Source organism: Mercenaria mercenaria, chromosome 12, assembly GCF_021730395.1.
Source record: "Mercenaria mercenaria strain notata chromosome 12, MADL_Memer_1, whole genome shotgun sequence".
In the NCBI taxonomy this organism is placed as follows: Eukaryota; Metazoa; Mollusca; class Bivalvia; order Venerida; family Veneridae; genus Mercenaria; species Mercenaria mercenaria.
This window is the reverse complement of record NC_069372.1, coordinates 58,791,716-58,809,719: the sequence shown is the minus strand read 5'-3', so window position 1 is coordinate 58,809,719 and position 18,004 is coordinate 58,791,716. Positions and strand designations below refer to the sequence as shown.

General features: G+C 34.8%; 1 protein-coding gene across 1 annotated transcript; it reads right to left on the bottom strand.

Moving 5' to 3' along the window:
- Positions 1-328: 328 nt before the first annotated feature.
- Positions 329-16,358, bottom strand: LOC123534209 (probable serine racemase). Its single transcript, XM_053520601.1, has 10 exons — positions 15,988-16,358; positions 15,685-15,726; positions 15,177-15,343; positions 13,658-13,742; positions 13,047-13,173; positions 11,878-11,928; positions 10,384-10,511; positions 9,861-9,911; positions 9,335-9,351; positions 329-485 (listed from the first exon to the last, which is right to left on the bottom strand). The coding sequence occupies exons 1-10, from the start codon at positions 16,180-16,182 to the stop codon at positions 329-331; spliced, it is 1,020 nt and encodes a 339-aa protein (XP_053376576.1). The 5' UTR covers positions 16,183-16,358.
- Between the last annotated feature and the right edge of the window lie 1,646 nt (positions 16,359-18,004).

Sequence of the window (18,004 nt, the reverse complement as noted above, 5' to 3'; positions counted from 1 at the left end):
TAAGAACAATTTCTAATACTTCTGAAATAGTTGCCTCCTCATATTTCTCTATGTTGAAAATAAAAGATATGTCGGCTTATCTGCATGATTAATAGCAGAGTCTCCGTGTGGACCAAACTAATGCAATAAGGTGTCGCACTCCTCCATTACTAGCATTTTCGGGTATTTCTTCATAGACATTAGAACAGTCCACGGTGAACAGTCTGATATCATGAAGGAAGTGTTTCTTGATTTGGTAGTGAATGACTTGTCAACGTTGTACTCTGTTTTAAAAGTCACGGATGTCATTTTTTATGAAACATCTTTATGATCGGTGAACACAGTCATTTTACATGGCGATATTTTTTATAGAGTCTGTTTTCTTGTTGTAGAACGCCTTCCATGGTGTACTTGTGTTTACTGGACTCCTTTTAGGTGAAAAAAGTCTTGTTCTTCTTTCGGTTGTAAGGAGAGGCCCATTTTCCTTATCCGCTTGAAATCCCCATCTGCAATCATGGATAAACAGTATATGCAGAACTTATCACAATGATACTGGAATATATAAAAAATGTGTGATTCAAAAATCATTCGTTCACTAATTGTTCGCACACATGCTTCCCTTAATTCTAAAATAACTTTTAAGACATAAAAATAAGTAAGGTAAATGACAATCCCTGAAAGCATATATTTCTCATGAATAAACCTACTTATTTTATGCTTTTCAGTGAAATGCTGGTATATATCAGTGCAATAAAATTGATTTTCACTGTTTCAAACAGTTTAAATATCATTTTTATTTTTCACTGTTACGGAACTACACTTTAATGCTATGGAATATGAATTATAAGTAATCGTAAATTCCTTGCAAATTATATTTATGTATATAGGCCTAAATAACTTCACAAATATAACGTAATACGCTCCACATTAATTAAATGTAAAAGGAATCGTGAATTTGACAATTTTTCAACATAGATATCGTGATATCACGACACTGACATCATGACGCAATGCGCGTAATGTTGCGCGGGTAAAATGTGTATACATAACTTGGTTAAAATTATTAAAATCATAAAATAAAAAGAAAATGTGTTTGTTTTACCTGTAACATGTTTCACTCATGAACACATAAATTACATTTTCACTACACGCTGCGCCACTCGTAAAAATATTGCATATGCTGTTCACTCAATGAAATGTATTTCGATTTTACACTGAAGCAAACAAATCCTCTATTTTTGTTTCTAGTCAGACATTTATCACTAAGTATTCTCCAGAGCACCGCTACAGCAGTTTATCACTGAAGCAATAGCGCCACCACATTTAAAAAATGCTGGCATATTTCTTTTAAAGGAGATTTCATTAATTCTAATGTTTGCATTTGAAAGTATCATATACATTAAGACCATACATGCATGATAGTCTTATAGTGTGTATATTCATCGCAATGTAGTTGAAATACCAACATAATACCAAAATTTGCAAACGTTCGAAGGAGAAGAAAAGCTTTTTACACCTCAATTTACATATTATTTTAACGAAATTACAGTCAACCTGTTACATTCTTCGAATTTTGTAATAAGCTCAAGATCAATTAAAATATAAATCGAAATAAAAAATACTTACCTGTTTTACAATTTGAAACCGTCGATGGCTACACCACGGAAATCTTGACAACTCCTTTTCCTTAGCGCCACTTTTTAGTGGTGGTTAAGTAGCCGTGTCTTTGAAATTCAAAGACAGCTGGAAATTTAGCTAGTTGAAAAATTTAGTTTCGATTTTTGAGCTGGCTTACATTGCCAGCTTTCATAGCCAATATTACATTGTAGCCTCCCTTGATTACCTGGCAATTCGTGCATATTTGGATTGTTTCCCTTAGGCAAGATCACAGGATTTACGTATTTCGGTTTATCTGCTACCTTGTGAAAATCGATATTCTATTGTTTATCGGAAAGTCAAGTGTATCAATTAGTGAGAAGGGGAAACAGTGTATTTTAGTTAATAAAATTAATATGTGACAATTTTAAAAGATATACCTATTTTAGCATTTTTATGAAAAGAAAGATATTTGTTATCAAACCAAAGAATGATAAGATACATTTTATTTTTATTTTATAGCTATTTGATCAAACATAATAAAAAAAAAACATTTAGGAATAACTTACAAATTTCGTTACGTTTTGACGGGAAAAAAACAAGTTTTCTTCAAGTTCTGTCTGGAGAAGTACACAAATTGAAAACTCAATGCTTCCTCCAAGTCAAAACTAAATTTCGATACCTACAGGAAATATGTTTTAACCCGCATATTTATGTGTCTACAGTTCCATAAGAAATGACGAAAGTAAACCACACTGGATAACCAGCTATCCCGACGCCCGATGAACGAATAATATCGCCAAATGAAACTGGGTAGGTTGGTTTTATCATTTAAAGCCGGTCCTTGCAAGTAAAAATGACAGTTTTAATAAGAGTGAGTATTGCTTACTTATTGCTTTACAATGTCTGGTCTGAAAACCATCATTATGGTTTTAGAAAGTCCCTAACAACTTCTTCGGTCTGAAAAAAATCGAAGAAAAATCCAAGGCTGTACATAAATGTCTTTTTATAAAAACTTCAACCATTTGGCTTAACAAATGTATCTTTTCGGAGTACCCGTGTAAAATTTCCGGGGTCTACGTTTATTCTGAAAAGTATTGACCGTTAAGCGAAAAAAACAGGACTGCCGTTAACGGTTGATAGTATGTGCAACAGGCAGTTGTTGAAGACGGATGTTGACTGTCAAGAATACAGGCATATGCAATTCTTGTAGGCATTTCAGATGCCTTACTGTGTCCCTTCTTCGTATATGATTTACACGTGACTAGTTTTGGGATAAAGGTTTGCTTGGTGCCGTCCATCCTTTTGTCTGTCCGTCGGCAATTTCTAGCCCGGACTTCCACTTTCAAATAATGTCCCACTAGTTACCGATAGTGCAAGGATTTGTGGTGCACCACATCCAGTGACTCAGGCAAGACCTTGGGCTCTCTTGCTTAAAATCAGGGTTGTACTTTAAGCATAAGCTTCTTATAATAGGATGGGAAGCGATAGTTCATGTCCGGAGCATATTATTTTCATTACACAATAAGGTATTTTGAAAAAATTGTACATAAATGTTTACATAAATTGTTGAAACAGTACGACTCAAGGTCAAATTTATATCATATCATATCATATTATATTATATTCTGTACTGATACGTAAAAAATGTTCTGTGTGCAGCGATGTATAAAATAGATAGGAATGCCACAAACTCCATGTTTTTAAGGTTTGCTAGGAAGGGCTTTCAATATTTATAACAAATCTTCAGTCCGTATAGATGAAACGCTATGATTTGATTCTATCCCTTGGGTCATATTCCAGTACAGTAATTGAACATTTATGAATTGTTACAAAGAGCTATAAAAATAAATAGATCGGCAACTTGAAAGGCATATAGAGCAAATCTCGCCAACGTCCCGTGATAACTGAATGAGATCTCGTTTACTGGAAGTAACGCTTTCTCCGCGCGCCATTTTGTATTCGAAAGCAATCATTCATCGATAAATTAATTATCACCGTATGACCACGCTTCTTTTGATGACAAGAAACGTGTACTTTGTGTCTTAAGTTAAGACTATTTCACATTAAACTTATGTTGTTTTAGACGCTAACATGTATTTTAAATGTAGTTTTAAAGGTACAAATTGTTCAATTCAATTCAATTTATTTCGATCATGGCATATTACATGCATGTGATCATGACAACACAAGTAACAAAATATAACAGTCAAGAAACAGTTACATAAACATATGAACAGTATGCTCTTACATAATAAGATAATGTAGTTAATTGTTACAAGTATCAGATTTGAAAATATTTTGCCTAATATTACAGTTACTAAATTATCTAAATCAAAAGAAATTTTACATGGAGGATGAATCTATCGAAAAGCAGCCAAAATAATTTTGCAAAATAAAGCTAGTTTAGTAAGTTTTGGTCTATTATTATTATTGTTCATGAGTTCCTCAAATTTGTAAACATTAGGGCGAATTCTGTAATAAGCTGCAATGTATTTCTTTCTGTCATCATTAAAAAAAATACATTCAAATAAGTAATGAAACTCATCCCCTAGAGAATTGGAATTACACAAATGACAGAGTCTCTGATTTTGTTCAATATTCATATATCGCCCTTTTTCAATTGGCAATTTGTGATTAATAGTTCGAAATTTGCACGAAATAAAAGCTAAATTACTAGGAAGTAAATCAAGGTATTCTTCAATCAAAACAATGGTTTGTCTTAAATAATCTGTATGTCAAACATTTAGAAGAGTAAAAAAACATTGCTATTCCAATTCTGCAAAAACTGATCATACAACCTTGACTTCACTAAAGATTTGAAGTGAATAGTGTCATTTACAGATTAATTTATAAAATACTGAGATAATCATAATTCATCTAGACATTTTTCAATAGAAGATATCCATGGTGACTTGATAATATTATTAGAATGTAAACTATAAACAGTGTTATATAAAACCTTACATATCTTTTCCTCCTTTGCATGTAACTCCATGCACGCCGATGTTTGTTTTTACGAAGATAACGCCAATTCACGCTCTGACACAAGATCACGCGAGATTACAGCCAGTTGCCATTCTGTGTATTTTCTACTTCTTTGGTTGTTACTGACAAAATATAAGGCCACTTTTACTGGTATGACTTTCATTATTCGGCGAACGCCGTCTAAGAACGAATTCGTTAACTATGCCAAGTGACTTCAGTTTGCAAATCAAACTGCTTAATAACGCATTATAGATAATTTATCCAAAGAGCTACAAAAATAAATAGATTGGCAACTTGAAAGGCATATAGGCTGATCACTACTAAATAGAATGTAAGCCTACGCAGGTCTATCACAAGTAGTCCAATATAAATAGTACTGATCTTTTTTCCTTTCCTAGTGCATTTTCTCGGCAGCAACGTGCTTACTTTTACCCTACCGCGTTTCAGTATGTATCACATTACATTCTATTGAAATCGACATGTTCCTATCGCATGCTAGGTAAAAATGGCGGCGTAAGAATTTAATGACCAGTAAAGAGAAATTGAAAGAAGCGAAAAGTAGTAAATTCAGCGGGTTGTATTTAACGAACTGTAGTTTTCCTATATAAAAGTTGACACCCCCTTTTCTTTTTGTTTTTCTAAAGTAGCGATCTAGTTCTTTATGGGAATATAAGTCTCTGAAAATCTGATATGCTAGAAAATGTCGAAAAACCGTTAGGAAGTAAGTAGATTATATATGAAATAAAGAACAGCTGGATTTAGTGGTGTTCAGCCTATAGAGCAAATCTCGCCAACCTCCCGTGACAAAAAAACGAGATCTCGTTTACCCGAAGTGGCGCTTTCTCCACGCGCCATTTTGTATGCGGAAGCAATTATTCATCGGTAAAGTAATTATCACCGTATGACCACGCTTCTTTCGATCCTAAACGACGCTGTTCACAGTTTTAAAGCTAACTTTGGCTCAGTATATTTAGCAAGAATATTGATATATCTCAAAATGATAAGTAAGTTTAATAAATATGATAAAAACCTGTTCAAATACCAACATATATCAAATTAAAGAAAGAGCTGAATACGGTCTGCGTATCACATTAATAAGGGTGTGATAAGAGTCTTTTATGTAGAGAAGTGCTTTTTTTGCTAGAACACATATATTATCATCATTTGATATGCTTTGTAGTATCACATACATTTATCAGACTGCTATATATATATTATGTTTGTCGTTCTCCATTGAACTGCAATTTGTTAATATGATATGCCGCCGTTACCCACTGTATGACTATGAAAATGATGCTTATGTTGTTTACTTGATGTAAACCTAAGTTGGAAAATAAAGTTTGAAGTTTGAAAAGATTTTCCTTGTTTCAATTTTCGTCTGTATATGAAAAGGTTTCTTGCTTTTGTGACTTATTCAGATTGCATATTAAAATGAGTACTTGTTTGTTTTGACATATTTGTTATGAATCATTTAACTGATTTATTATATAGGAATATTTTTCTTTAGTATGGTATGCAAATATTGAACTCAGTTGAAATCTGTTTTATTATGTATATGCTATATAATGACTGGATCTCATTACACTGAAATGAAGGTACGCTGCATACAGTTTATCTATGTGATATGACTACGGTCAAACTTTGCTTATGAAACAGAAATATTGAAATAATTACCATTGTATGTTTTGCTTGACCTTCACTTTTTATACGCCCGTTTGAAAAACGGGACGTATTATGGGAACGCCCCTGGCGGGCGGGCGGGCGGCGTCCACAGACCTTGTCCGGAGCATATCTTCTACATGCATGAAGGGATTTTGATGAAACTTGGCACAGTTGTTCACCATCATGAGACGGAGTGTCATGCGCAAGAACCAGGTCCCTAGGTCTAAGGTCAAGGTCACACTTAGAGGTCAAAGGTCAAATTCAAGAATGACTTTGTCCGGAGCATATCTTCTTCATGCATAGAGGGATTTTGATGAAAGTTGGCACAATTGTTCATCATCATGAGAAGGAGTGTCATGCGCAAGAACCAGGTCCCTAGGTCTAAGGTGAAGGTCACACTTAGAGGTCAAAGGATACAAGAATGAAAACTTTGTCCGGAGCATTTCTTCTTCATGCATAGAGGGATTTTGATATAACTTGGCACAAATGTTCACCACCATGAGGCGGAGTGTCATGCGCAAGAACCAGGTCTCTAGGTCTAAGGTCAAGGTCACACTTAGAGGTCAAAGGATACAAGAATGAAAACCTTGTCCGGAGCATTTCTTCTTCATGCATAGAGGGATTTTGATATAACTTGGCACAAATGTTCACCACCACGAGACGTAGTGTCATGCGCAAGAACCAGGTCCCTAGGTCTAAGGTCAAGGTCACACTTAGAGGCCAAAGGTCAGATACAAGAATGACTTTGTCCGAAGCATTTCTTCTTCATGCATGGAGGGATTTTGATGTAACTTGACACAATTATACATCATCATGAGACGAAGTGTCATGTGCAGTTCCCTTCTTTAGAATTACTTCCCTTTGTTGTTACTATAAATAGCTTATATTGTAAGTTTTTCATTACTAGTCGTAGGGAAAAATCGAGACCACTTTTCTGTAGTACAACATGCATGCTACATCCAATTTTGAGGTGTATTTTGACCAGTCTCTACCTGGTAAAGATTTTTGTGAGGACTTACATTTTTTTTTTTTTGATTTTTTTTTTTTTTTTTTTTTTTTTTTTTAAGATTAACTTCCCTTAGTTGTTACTATAAATAACTTATATTGTAACTTTTTTATAATTGAGCGTAGGGAAAAACCAAGACCACTTTTCTGTGGTACAACATAGATGTTACTTTCCAATTTTAGGTGTATTTTAAGGTATCTCTACCTGGTAAGGAGTTTTTTTGTGGACTAAGAAAAACAAAACACTTAGTTATTACAAAAATTACCACAAAATTAAAATTCCATTTGCAAATACAGGTGCTAGAGTAAAGAAATTTGCTGTGACGGGCGTATATTGTGACATTCTTGCACTCTTGTTTATAGGTGTGACGTCATTTTCCAAAGATTCATGAATAGCGAATATGCATTTGTTAAAGCGGGATCAGTTGGCCTATTTTAGACCCCTTTTAGGGGCTGCTAGAGCTAGAACTAGAAATGCCTTTATACAGCGTTTCATGAACAGCTTGGTGGATCTTTGTCATACTTGGTCTGGAGCATCATTATAAGGTCCTCTTCCAAATTTATTTATATAGGAACTTGGGCCCTATTAGGGACCACTATAGCTAAAAGTAGATAAGCCTTTCTTCGCATTAACCACTAAAATGTAATGGATTTTTATCAAACTCGATGTGTAACAATATCGTAAGGTCTCCTGCTATTTTGTTACAAATGGGGATAGAGACCTGTAGCTAAAAATATAAATTACGTTTATGGGCTTCTTCTCATGACCGTTCATGCATCTTCATCCAAATTAATGCTGTAATTATTCGTCTAAGATAAAACGAAACAAAATTGCAACCCTACGAACCTTTGCGAAAAATTATAAGAGAAACCATTTAAATTGTTAAAGTGCGGTGTTTAGTTTGCAATTGGAAAAATGTTTGATGTGAAAAGATGAATGTTAGATGAAAAATTCATAAACTTCTTTCCTTATTACAATTCGCCGACCATCATTTTTAAAGATATTTCTTGTTACGATATTGGTACATATTATTTGTCATTAAAATTATATGTAATTTTTAAAAGTTTGTGGCGATATTACTTCCTAAAAATATTATATATCAATTTGTGAATGTCCTAATTATGCAAGCATGTATCTCTGGTGTTCGTCGTGTAAATAGCAAAAAAAATAAAATCTAAAACTAACAGAATGCTTTGTCAAGATTTTATCTGCACTGTGTATGTATCCAACATATTAGTTAGGTATCTATATGGATACTTTTGTTATATATAATTTTTCTTCAAAATAATTGTAAGCTTAAAAGGTATTGTAGGTTGCGAGAATGTTATTTCTGGGGATACATTTTCTGCGTCTTTATCTATTATCATTAATATAATATAAGTGTTTTTGTTTTGTTTGTTGAGATCAATTACAGGCAAATACGACTTACTGCCAGTCATATAATCAAAGCACTGAGAGGACTGATGTGGGCGGCGGAAGGCAGCTTCAGATTATGGACAATAAAGTATTGCTCCCAAAGTACTGTTAAAAGACTATTCATATATTAAAAGCGCTGTTTTCAATGTATATTTTTCAGCAAGTAATGTTCAGTTAATCGTCATGCAAAACCTAGTTTCATTGTTAAAACAAATAAGTCATATTGACTATAATTATTTATTATTTATTTATTGAACGCTAAATGGTAAATTATAAATGTCGACATTTCCTCCAAGGAGATTGACGCCAAATCTTTTTCAGCGGGGAATCAGTTCTCTAGTCACGTGGACATAGCTGCAGCAATGGCTGGGCCGGTGATGGCTCAACAATAGTGAAATCGAGCAAAAAAGGCACAGTAAGTAAAGGACTAGTCAAGTTGCAAACGGAAATGAAACGATAAAAAATGTATGCTGAAGAAAGGTGTCAAGTTCACTTGGTTTAGGCCTGGAGTCGGCACCGTCAGCTTTCTACCATCACTTGCAGCTTTGTAATGGCATGCATCGATCAAACTTAATTATAAACAAGTTAAAGTACACTTATTCTAGAATCATAAGATACATTGGAATATATACAACAAATTTCAAGCCCATAAGATTGATACATTTTTAAAGTGGACCATAATTATACCGTATAAGTGATTTATTCTGTAAAAGCAAATTTTTGTGGTGTTACTTCAAAATACATAACTGTATGTTATTTTAATTTTTGCGATTTATATTTCTGCGATGGTACCAAAAGTGAGAATTACTTTTGCGCTGTAAAGGTACTTTTTGTTGACATGATTCAAAATGTGGTATATTAATTAAAACCTAGCACCTAAGATAGACCATTTTCTGAAACCCTATAATTCAGTTTCTTAATATCAAAACTTTGAGCCTTGGAAAAACTCTTCCAGTGTAGTTTCAGATTTTAATTTAAAGCCCACGGGCAAGGTACAAACTTAAGTACAGTTTCTAATCTAAATTTCAAGACATTTAGGCGAAATCGTAAACGCCGGCGCAGTTTCAAGATTCAATTACGAGGCATTGTGGTCATGTCAAACCCCTCAATGCAGTTTCAGGCTTCCAGTCAAGCCATTAGGATCACTCTATTTTCAGATCTGCATAAAACCCCTGATATTAGGTAAAATGCTTGTTTTAAAACAGATACATACCTTCATACTTTGGAATGCATATTTCATCCCTTCTATCGCTTCTTTGTCAGCCTGTTAATTAAAAATGAAAGTTTAATTGAAAAAATCTGTAATAATTTACATTACTGTAGAAATGACGTCAAGTGAACTGTATGCAGTCACAATTAAGGGTATTTTTCTTATTTGTTTTTAAATCAATGTAGTAAAATTTCTCTTCTTAAATAAATGTACTATTACTAACTGTAAGTATATCATGTAAAGCTAAAGTTTAAAGTATACTAAACCTAATTTCCATACTTGAACATAACTACATATAGTTTATGTAAATCAAACATAAAATTAACAAGTTTATGTGTATTAATATTCAGTAGTATGCATTAGGTTTAAGTTAGTACAGCCTTGATACAAAACTTGTATAGCTAAACGCAGTTTAAATGACTACTACCACTTTAACTTCTTGAACTGTTACTCCATGACATTTAAAATTATTTAGTGAAGTTAATTTTTCTAAACATAAAATGGGTATGGGACACCTTTAACCTACCACAGTGAACACTTGTTTTTCTGCATGCTCAAGTACGATAGGCCACGTCTTGAAGCCCAGCTGCTGCATTCTCATACCATCTGCGACAGTATCGAGACATTTGGGAGGATTAGGCCAGAGCCGCTCACCTGAACAAAAACAAATCTCTGTGTGAGTAAATATAAAAAAGTACTAAATGTAGAAACTAAACCAGTGGATTGTTCTTCATTCAGTATATAAATCTATTTCTTGCATACCAGGCGGGGATTTCCGGTATTTTTACCGGCGCTGGAAAAATCCGTTCTTACACCCGGGATGTAAGATGACTCTCGTGTTTGTAATGACGTATTGCGAACTATCATATATGTAGAAGATTTATGCAGTAATTTATATTTACCAAACCCCCCCCCCCCCCCAACGGCCTAAAAATTCACATAACCTTGAACCTTTCCTTCTTGTCCTGATAGTATATTTCTCGACTAAAAAAACATTATTTTATCAAAAATTCATAACGTTACGCTGCATCTGATAAAACAAAACCGGAACTAAACATTGTTATTTGTCTTTGAAACGTCATGACGTCATTTTGTTTACGGACGTTCGGTTACCCGCGCTTTGTTTATACACGTGCTATAAGAAATTTTTCTAAAAAAAAGCCTTTCGATGATTTTAATTTTATTATTATTTCTTGAAATAGTATGCAAGAAAAAAATTCTGTCATAGTTGTAGGAGGCGATGAGAATATCGGCTCTCGGGTACTGTTTTACGCGGTTACTCGGCAGGAGCCTCTTTACCGCTTAACAGTTACCTCGGCGCGGAAATTCCCCTTCTGCACCATACAACCCAGTGTGAAAGAGTATTATACTCTTAGGTCAAGGTGTTGGGGAGCTCTTGTCTGAGTGAAAAACGGCTTTGACTTCGACTCATGTGTCACTCACATCTGTGTGCGATGCCTCTCAACGCTGTTTGATTCACGTGTGTAAGTCACCAACTGCCTAATGAAAGGTCGGTTGTTCTAGCCTGGTGCCCGCCTTTACGTGAAATAATGCCTGGCTGGCACATTGGGTCTTCATCTATCATAAAATGCTGAACAGTCTCCATATTACTTAAACAACAAACTATAATACGGTTGGTGAAAAGCATTTTTAGATACATTAATTTCTTTTTAAAAAATAGGTCCAAGAACATTCGCTTTGATAAGGTTAGTTTTAGATGAATTTTAGCTCAGAATTTCTTAGTTTCCATAACGCAGTACTTAAAATAAATTTTGAAAAATGGGAACTTTCTCGGCCAAAAACATGCTAACATGAATTATGGGTTTCTATTGATATGTATATAATGAAAACAATGTATCTGTAGAATTAACAATTATCGTTGAAGGAAACATTAACACCACTGATGAAGACCATTAGAATTGAATGACAGATGACGTTTTTCTTGTAAAAGAAAAGAAACCACTATTTCGGAATATAAGAATCAAAGAGGAAATGTAGGAAATCACTAATCTGTACATACCTGCCTTTAGACATTTCTCTAAGTCTTTACCCTCCGGTTCCACAATAAATACTGAAAAGAAACGCGCAATAATTAGAATAGTGCATGGCATATAATTATGATTGTAGCTTTATACACATAAATGATTTATATTTTTAGAAAAGTTAAGTACATCTGTCGAGGATTTTGTACATTTGAAGTAAGTAACCTAAAGATAAAATATTTGAGTGAACGATGGCCATTGGATAACCTTAAGCAAATATAACTTGTCCGCCGAAAGTTAAAGGCTTACACTAAGAAGCAGATCTAGATAATGATCCGCCACCCCCGCAACTACGAACGTGTACACATTTTTTTTATTAAAGTGCAATAAAATGCTAAATCAGTCAATCAACTCCTGTAGGTGTTATATTGCGTTATAGTGTAGCGCTTTTTTTAACAGTTTTTCAGTCGTGCAAAGGCAGACAGTTTATTGAGTAATTTGTTCTCCGCAAGTATCTGTCAACTTCTCCACTTTAATTAGAGGCGGAGGACGAAATCACTTCAAGGAGAACATACACCTCCCTCGGGGATCGAATTCACGACCCCGTGAAATGCGAATAACTGAATTACACATGTTGAAGAAAGTTTTTCTGTTGTTCATTACTTGTGGTTTTGAACCAAATTTCATTGATTTTGCTTACGTAAAGGATGTACTTGACCAATCTGTACACAAATTAAGGCAAAAGGTAGGGGCACACGCAAAGCAACTTGGAAGCTGGCCAGGCAAATGCCTTGCGCTGTGCGAATGGAGAAGGAGGTAGAGAGGCCTAAAGGACGTCTGATAATTATGAAATGCTAAAATGCTGATTTTGTGACGGACAAGTCAACTAGATAGAAACTACACAGTGTAACGAACTCAGGTTTATTGAGCGGCTTTGAGCGCTACGCTACACGTGAATAGGCACTATGGTAGCGCAACCAGGTATAGTATAAAACGAAGTGAAATCAATGGGCGTTACAAAATAAGTTTCAGCGTCATAAACATATTTTATTTTCATAATAAGTCTACAATATTGAATAAATTTTCAATGGGACATTTCATTGCGATGTTATTTCACATGGTGCGAGCTAAAGAGTAAAGAGGTCCAAGTGCATGTTTTTATAGAACCACATAGACCCCTCGATTAATAAACTTGGTATAAATTTACTTTTTGTATCTTGTTTAATGCTCTTTGCGGCAATACATATTCCAGCGGCCATTCCCCCGCCACTAACCGGAACCAGTATGGCGTCCAAGTCAGGAACTTGATCCAGAAGTTCCAGGCCTATAGTACCCTGTAAAGAAACGTAATTCCACTCATTTTCAAGTACTACTTGATATCATAGTTATTGAAATCAACTGTTGTATCATTTTTAGAAAAAAAAATGTACAAGTTTAGGCTGACAATATTCACAGTTACTGATTCTTCCCGCAAGTATCCATCTAGCCCTTCTTGTGCATGTCAGTCTGACAGGGACCTGAAGTGAATTTTTCTCAATTTGGTCAATTTCTTCACTCATAAAAACACAAAAATCAAAACGTTCTTTTGTCGACTATTTTATACAGAAAATCAACTTCTTTACCAAGCAATAAAGTCTAAACTTAGTCAGGTAAAGTGTTTTAATTTTAAAATGTTTTCACTATGTTTTTGAAGAACGAAGCAAAAAAAGAAAGGATGGCGGTGGCGCATATAAAGAAAGAATAGTATTAATATTATGTAACAGATGCGACAGTAAAAGTCAATATTCGTAACTCGTAATATCACGATAAAACACTGACCTGTCCAGCTATAACATCGTTATCATCACATGTTGATATGTATTTGTATCCACGTTCCTCCTGTACTTGACCCACTTTTCTTAATCTATTCGAAACAAAAAAAAAAGCGCAACACCTTACTATTTCAGAAACTAAATAATAAAAGAATTGCAGTACACAATATGAAGGATGATCTTATGAAACATGTCAAAATAATAACATCAATAATACTTTCATAACAGCCCTCCGATAGATGAGGCCACAGGTCAGTAGCGAAAACCCCAGGTAGGTAGTCTATTGCTGGGCCGTTGTGAACACACACGTTTATTGACATTTTTTGCAACAAAAACTACTTTTCTTTACCACGACATCGACTCATTTTAAGTTTGTGTTAAGTTGTAATACAAGAAAATAATCCGTATTGACCCGATCAACACGGACCAGTACGGATACATTATGCATGCTGATGGGGAATGACGGTACTAGAGTTAACTTGTTGCAGTCATGTCATACACTGAAGTAAGAGATACATCACTCACTTCCGTTGTGGTTCCTAACAAAATTACTTGACACCGAGAACTTTGTATGGCACGAACAAAAAATGCTCAAAGGTTACAATTTGACAAAATAACGTGCCAAAATATATTATCGCATTAGTGCGGCAATTTTCTTTGATCTTTGCAGCATGTTTTACATAGGAACACACATTTATTACTACAAAATTGTGATATCTTACAAATCTGTTGCGATTTATATCAACACGGATATCTCTATGGGAGTTTCATAAGAAAAAAAGTGTTCGGATATATATCAGCACAGTAAAACTGTTTCGATATCTATCCCCCGTAACACTTTTTTCTCGATGAGGTCCTACTCAAGGGGTATAAATTTTTTCCTTTCAAAGAAAGATGATTTTAGCTCCAATTAACAGTTCACGAGAAAGAATTGTACCATAACACCTACATTTATAGAGTTAAAGAATAATAAACTAGAATATTTCAAAAACTGATAGTTATTGCCAATTCAGAAATACATGAAATATATGAAATTTGAGATTTCTCAAATGTTTCTTTTTCTTTGATTTTTTTTTACAACAAAACACAAGTTACAATATGTCTGGCCATTGCAATGCATAAGATTTAAAACAGGGCAGAAATTTGTTGGAGTACTTTATATCATTCTGAGGAAAAATTTTCTAAACAGAGTTTTAGTGTTTCGTCAGCCGAGGCGCAGAAGAAAGGGATCAAAATAGTAATAATAATAATAAACAAATGTAAAATGAAAATAATAATATTATATTTTAATGATAAACTATGCGGTAAAACAGTTATAATATGTAGTGCTCGTGTGGTTACCAGGCTATATCAGAGCTAGGGGTACATTCGTTATTTTTCTTTCACATATCTGTCTCGGCCTACCGGCACGACGATATGTGCAGAGGAAAAATACTCGAATGTACCCTAGCTCTGATATATCCTGGTAACACACTCTCACAATACTATAACTATTACATAATAAACCAGCTTAGTGAGAGTTTTACCTATCGGCTGGCGTCGGCTCACAGGGCACTATTTCAGTTCCAAGATCCCTGATGTCCTGAAGTTTGGCTTCTGGAACAGTTGTCGGACATACAACAACACATGGTAGATGAAATCGCCGTGCAATCCAAGCCATTGCTCGGCCGTGATTGCCACTGCTGTGTGTTACCTGCATCAGTCAGAATTGTGTTTTTGTATCCGAGGCATTCAATAACTTGAAGTAACAGCTCTAATTAAACATGATAAAAATGTAGAATAAAGATCGATCATTTGCTCTTATAGAGACATTAACTACCTTGCAATGTAGGCTGAGCTTAGATATTGATCTGTCATTTGTCTTGCTGTTTACGGTGAATCATCAAAAATGTCTCGATGTGCAGCATCCATTGCGTTTGAAGTACAAAAATCAATGTTAGTACTTTTTAACAGTGAATGTTTTATTAACTTTATCATTCTACCTTGGTTGGCTGCATCAGATTGTATCTCGCATATTAATGTGTTTTCGCTTACCAGACCTTTAATATCTTTCTCTTTTTCCCGCAGTTTAAGGACCTGAAAACAAAATAAAAACAAGGTGAAAGGCCAGCTGGGTTTTATTTCTAAAAATGTATAGCACGGACTCACAAGGCGTGCTCCTAATATCTATTTTTAAAAAAAAACAAGTGGGATACATGTTAGTTCAAAAACTCACAATTTAATACTGTTTATAAAAATATAGAACAATTGCTTTAACCATGTACCCAGCAATGACAATATTAACAACAACTTATTAGCTGGTGGAAAAAATATAACATGGCATCTGAAATTACTCACAGCATTTAGGGCACCCCTGATTTTGAATGCACCTGTCTTCTGCATGTTTTCAGCTTTGAAGTAGAAGTTACGTCCATATTTTTCATTGAAATCTTCATCCTGAAAAACTGGTGTCTTACTGACCACTGATTTAATCCTTTCATAAGCCTCTCTCACATCAACAAACGTTACGCGTTCAGTCTTTTTATCACCCATAAGTTAAAACTTCAAACTCGACATGTATATAGATCTACATACAGTATGTTAGTAAAGCTGATATCTGCCTACCTTGTGAATAGTGGTTATAATTTACTGTAGATATAACGGAGCATATATATCATATATACATGTATATACTTAAACGACCTGGATCTTGTGCCAACATACTTTGTCTGTTCTATTCTATTTTCTTTTTACTCCATAAGTTTATTATTATGCCTACCCCTATTGTTTATCTCTATTGCCGATACATTTTATACATAAATTGCACTATCTATTTATGAAACATGGGTATCAGGTAGGGTGGTGGGGTTGTACCCGGCGAGGACGCCCTGTATTATTAATTATTGGATTTTTAAGGGATGACCCTCCACGGAAATATGTGGGGTCAGTGTATAAAATCGGGAGCACCGAGTCCCCATATTTATCATACTGACCCCCTCATGCTTCCGTGGAGGGTCATTAACTAACCCCATGATTTATTTGTTTAATCAACCAGTTAGATTTAACCTAGAACAACTTGAACATCTACTTATATTGACCCTCACAGAAATAGATCTATAGGGGGTCACCATGTGACCACCTTTTATCCTATGCTAGAATCTTATGGGAGGTAAAACAATTTAGAATGAGGAACAATATATAATTTGAGCCACGCCATGAGAAAACCAACATAGTGCGTTTGCGTCCAGCATGGATCAGACCAGATATGAGATGAACACGGTTTTCTCTCATGGCATAGGCTTTTGAAAGCGAACAGCATGGATCTGACCGACGCGCGAGCCCGACTATACGGGACGTCGTCAAAACGCGGTCGGTTATCACTTAGCTCGATGAGGTAACTTTCGCCGCCTTTTCTTTTGCTGTTTCATACGAAATATGAACGTCAAAAGTTTCAATGGACAAAGAATTAGGGCGAATGGTAAATATTTTAATAAAAAGGACGCTTCAGATATCAGAGAATGGTGCAACAATTACACGCGCAGAATAATTTAAGTTTAGTAGATCGCGTCTTATTACTGGTTGATGTCCAGACTTATTGTTGAACTAATGTTTATAGATGGTCACGGACTTAACTATATAACACATTGCAGGCAGTGGAACTGAAAAATAAAAAGTTCAAGTATGGACAAGCTATTTTAGATATATTTGTAGCTAACTGCATCAAAGTACACAGTCTGAAAAAAATAATCAAAATATCATTTTCTCAAAGAGAACTTTCTCTGCTATCCATATATCTGTGTCAAAGTATGAGAAAAATATCTGGAAATGTGAGAAAATCAAAGACTGTTAGATGCATAACTGTGTTATCTTGTATAGCAGGTTATATAGATAACTTACTTTTCCATTGCACTGGTATAACATGGACAGGATTAGGATTTACAAACGTGTTCGCTCAACAATTTCAATCTATACTTGTGTAAAGAGGGCTTAGGGTAAGTCTTTACATACTGAACTGTGATCGGTTAAACGTTGAAATAACGTGGATAAAAGGTTAAGGGGACTTTGCTACATGTTAAATTAAGGTCGATTTCACGTTGAAACAAATTTGATTAATGCTAATTTGGTCCCAGTGTGAATTTTATACCCGTTTAAATACACAAGAATAACAGTCACTACATATATATTTGTACTTTTACAATCGCCTAATACAAAACGCAGACGTTTCTTTCCAAAAATATATGAAAATCATAATAGATCTTCGACTACCGGTCTTCTTAATAAATGAGCCGCGCCATGAGAAAACCAACATAGTGCATTTGCGACCATGCATGGATCCAGACACCTGCGGCACCCGCGCAGTTGTTCAGGGATCCAG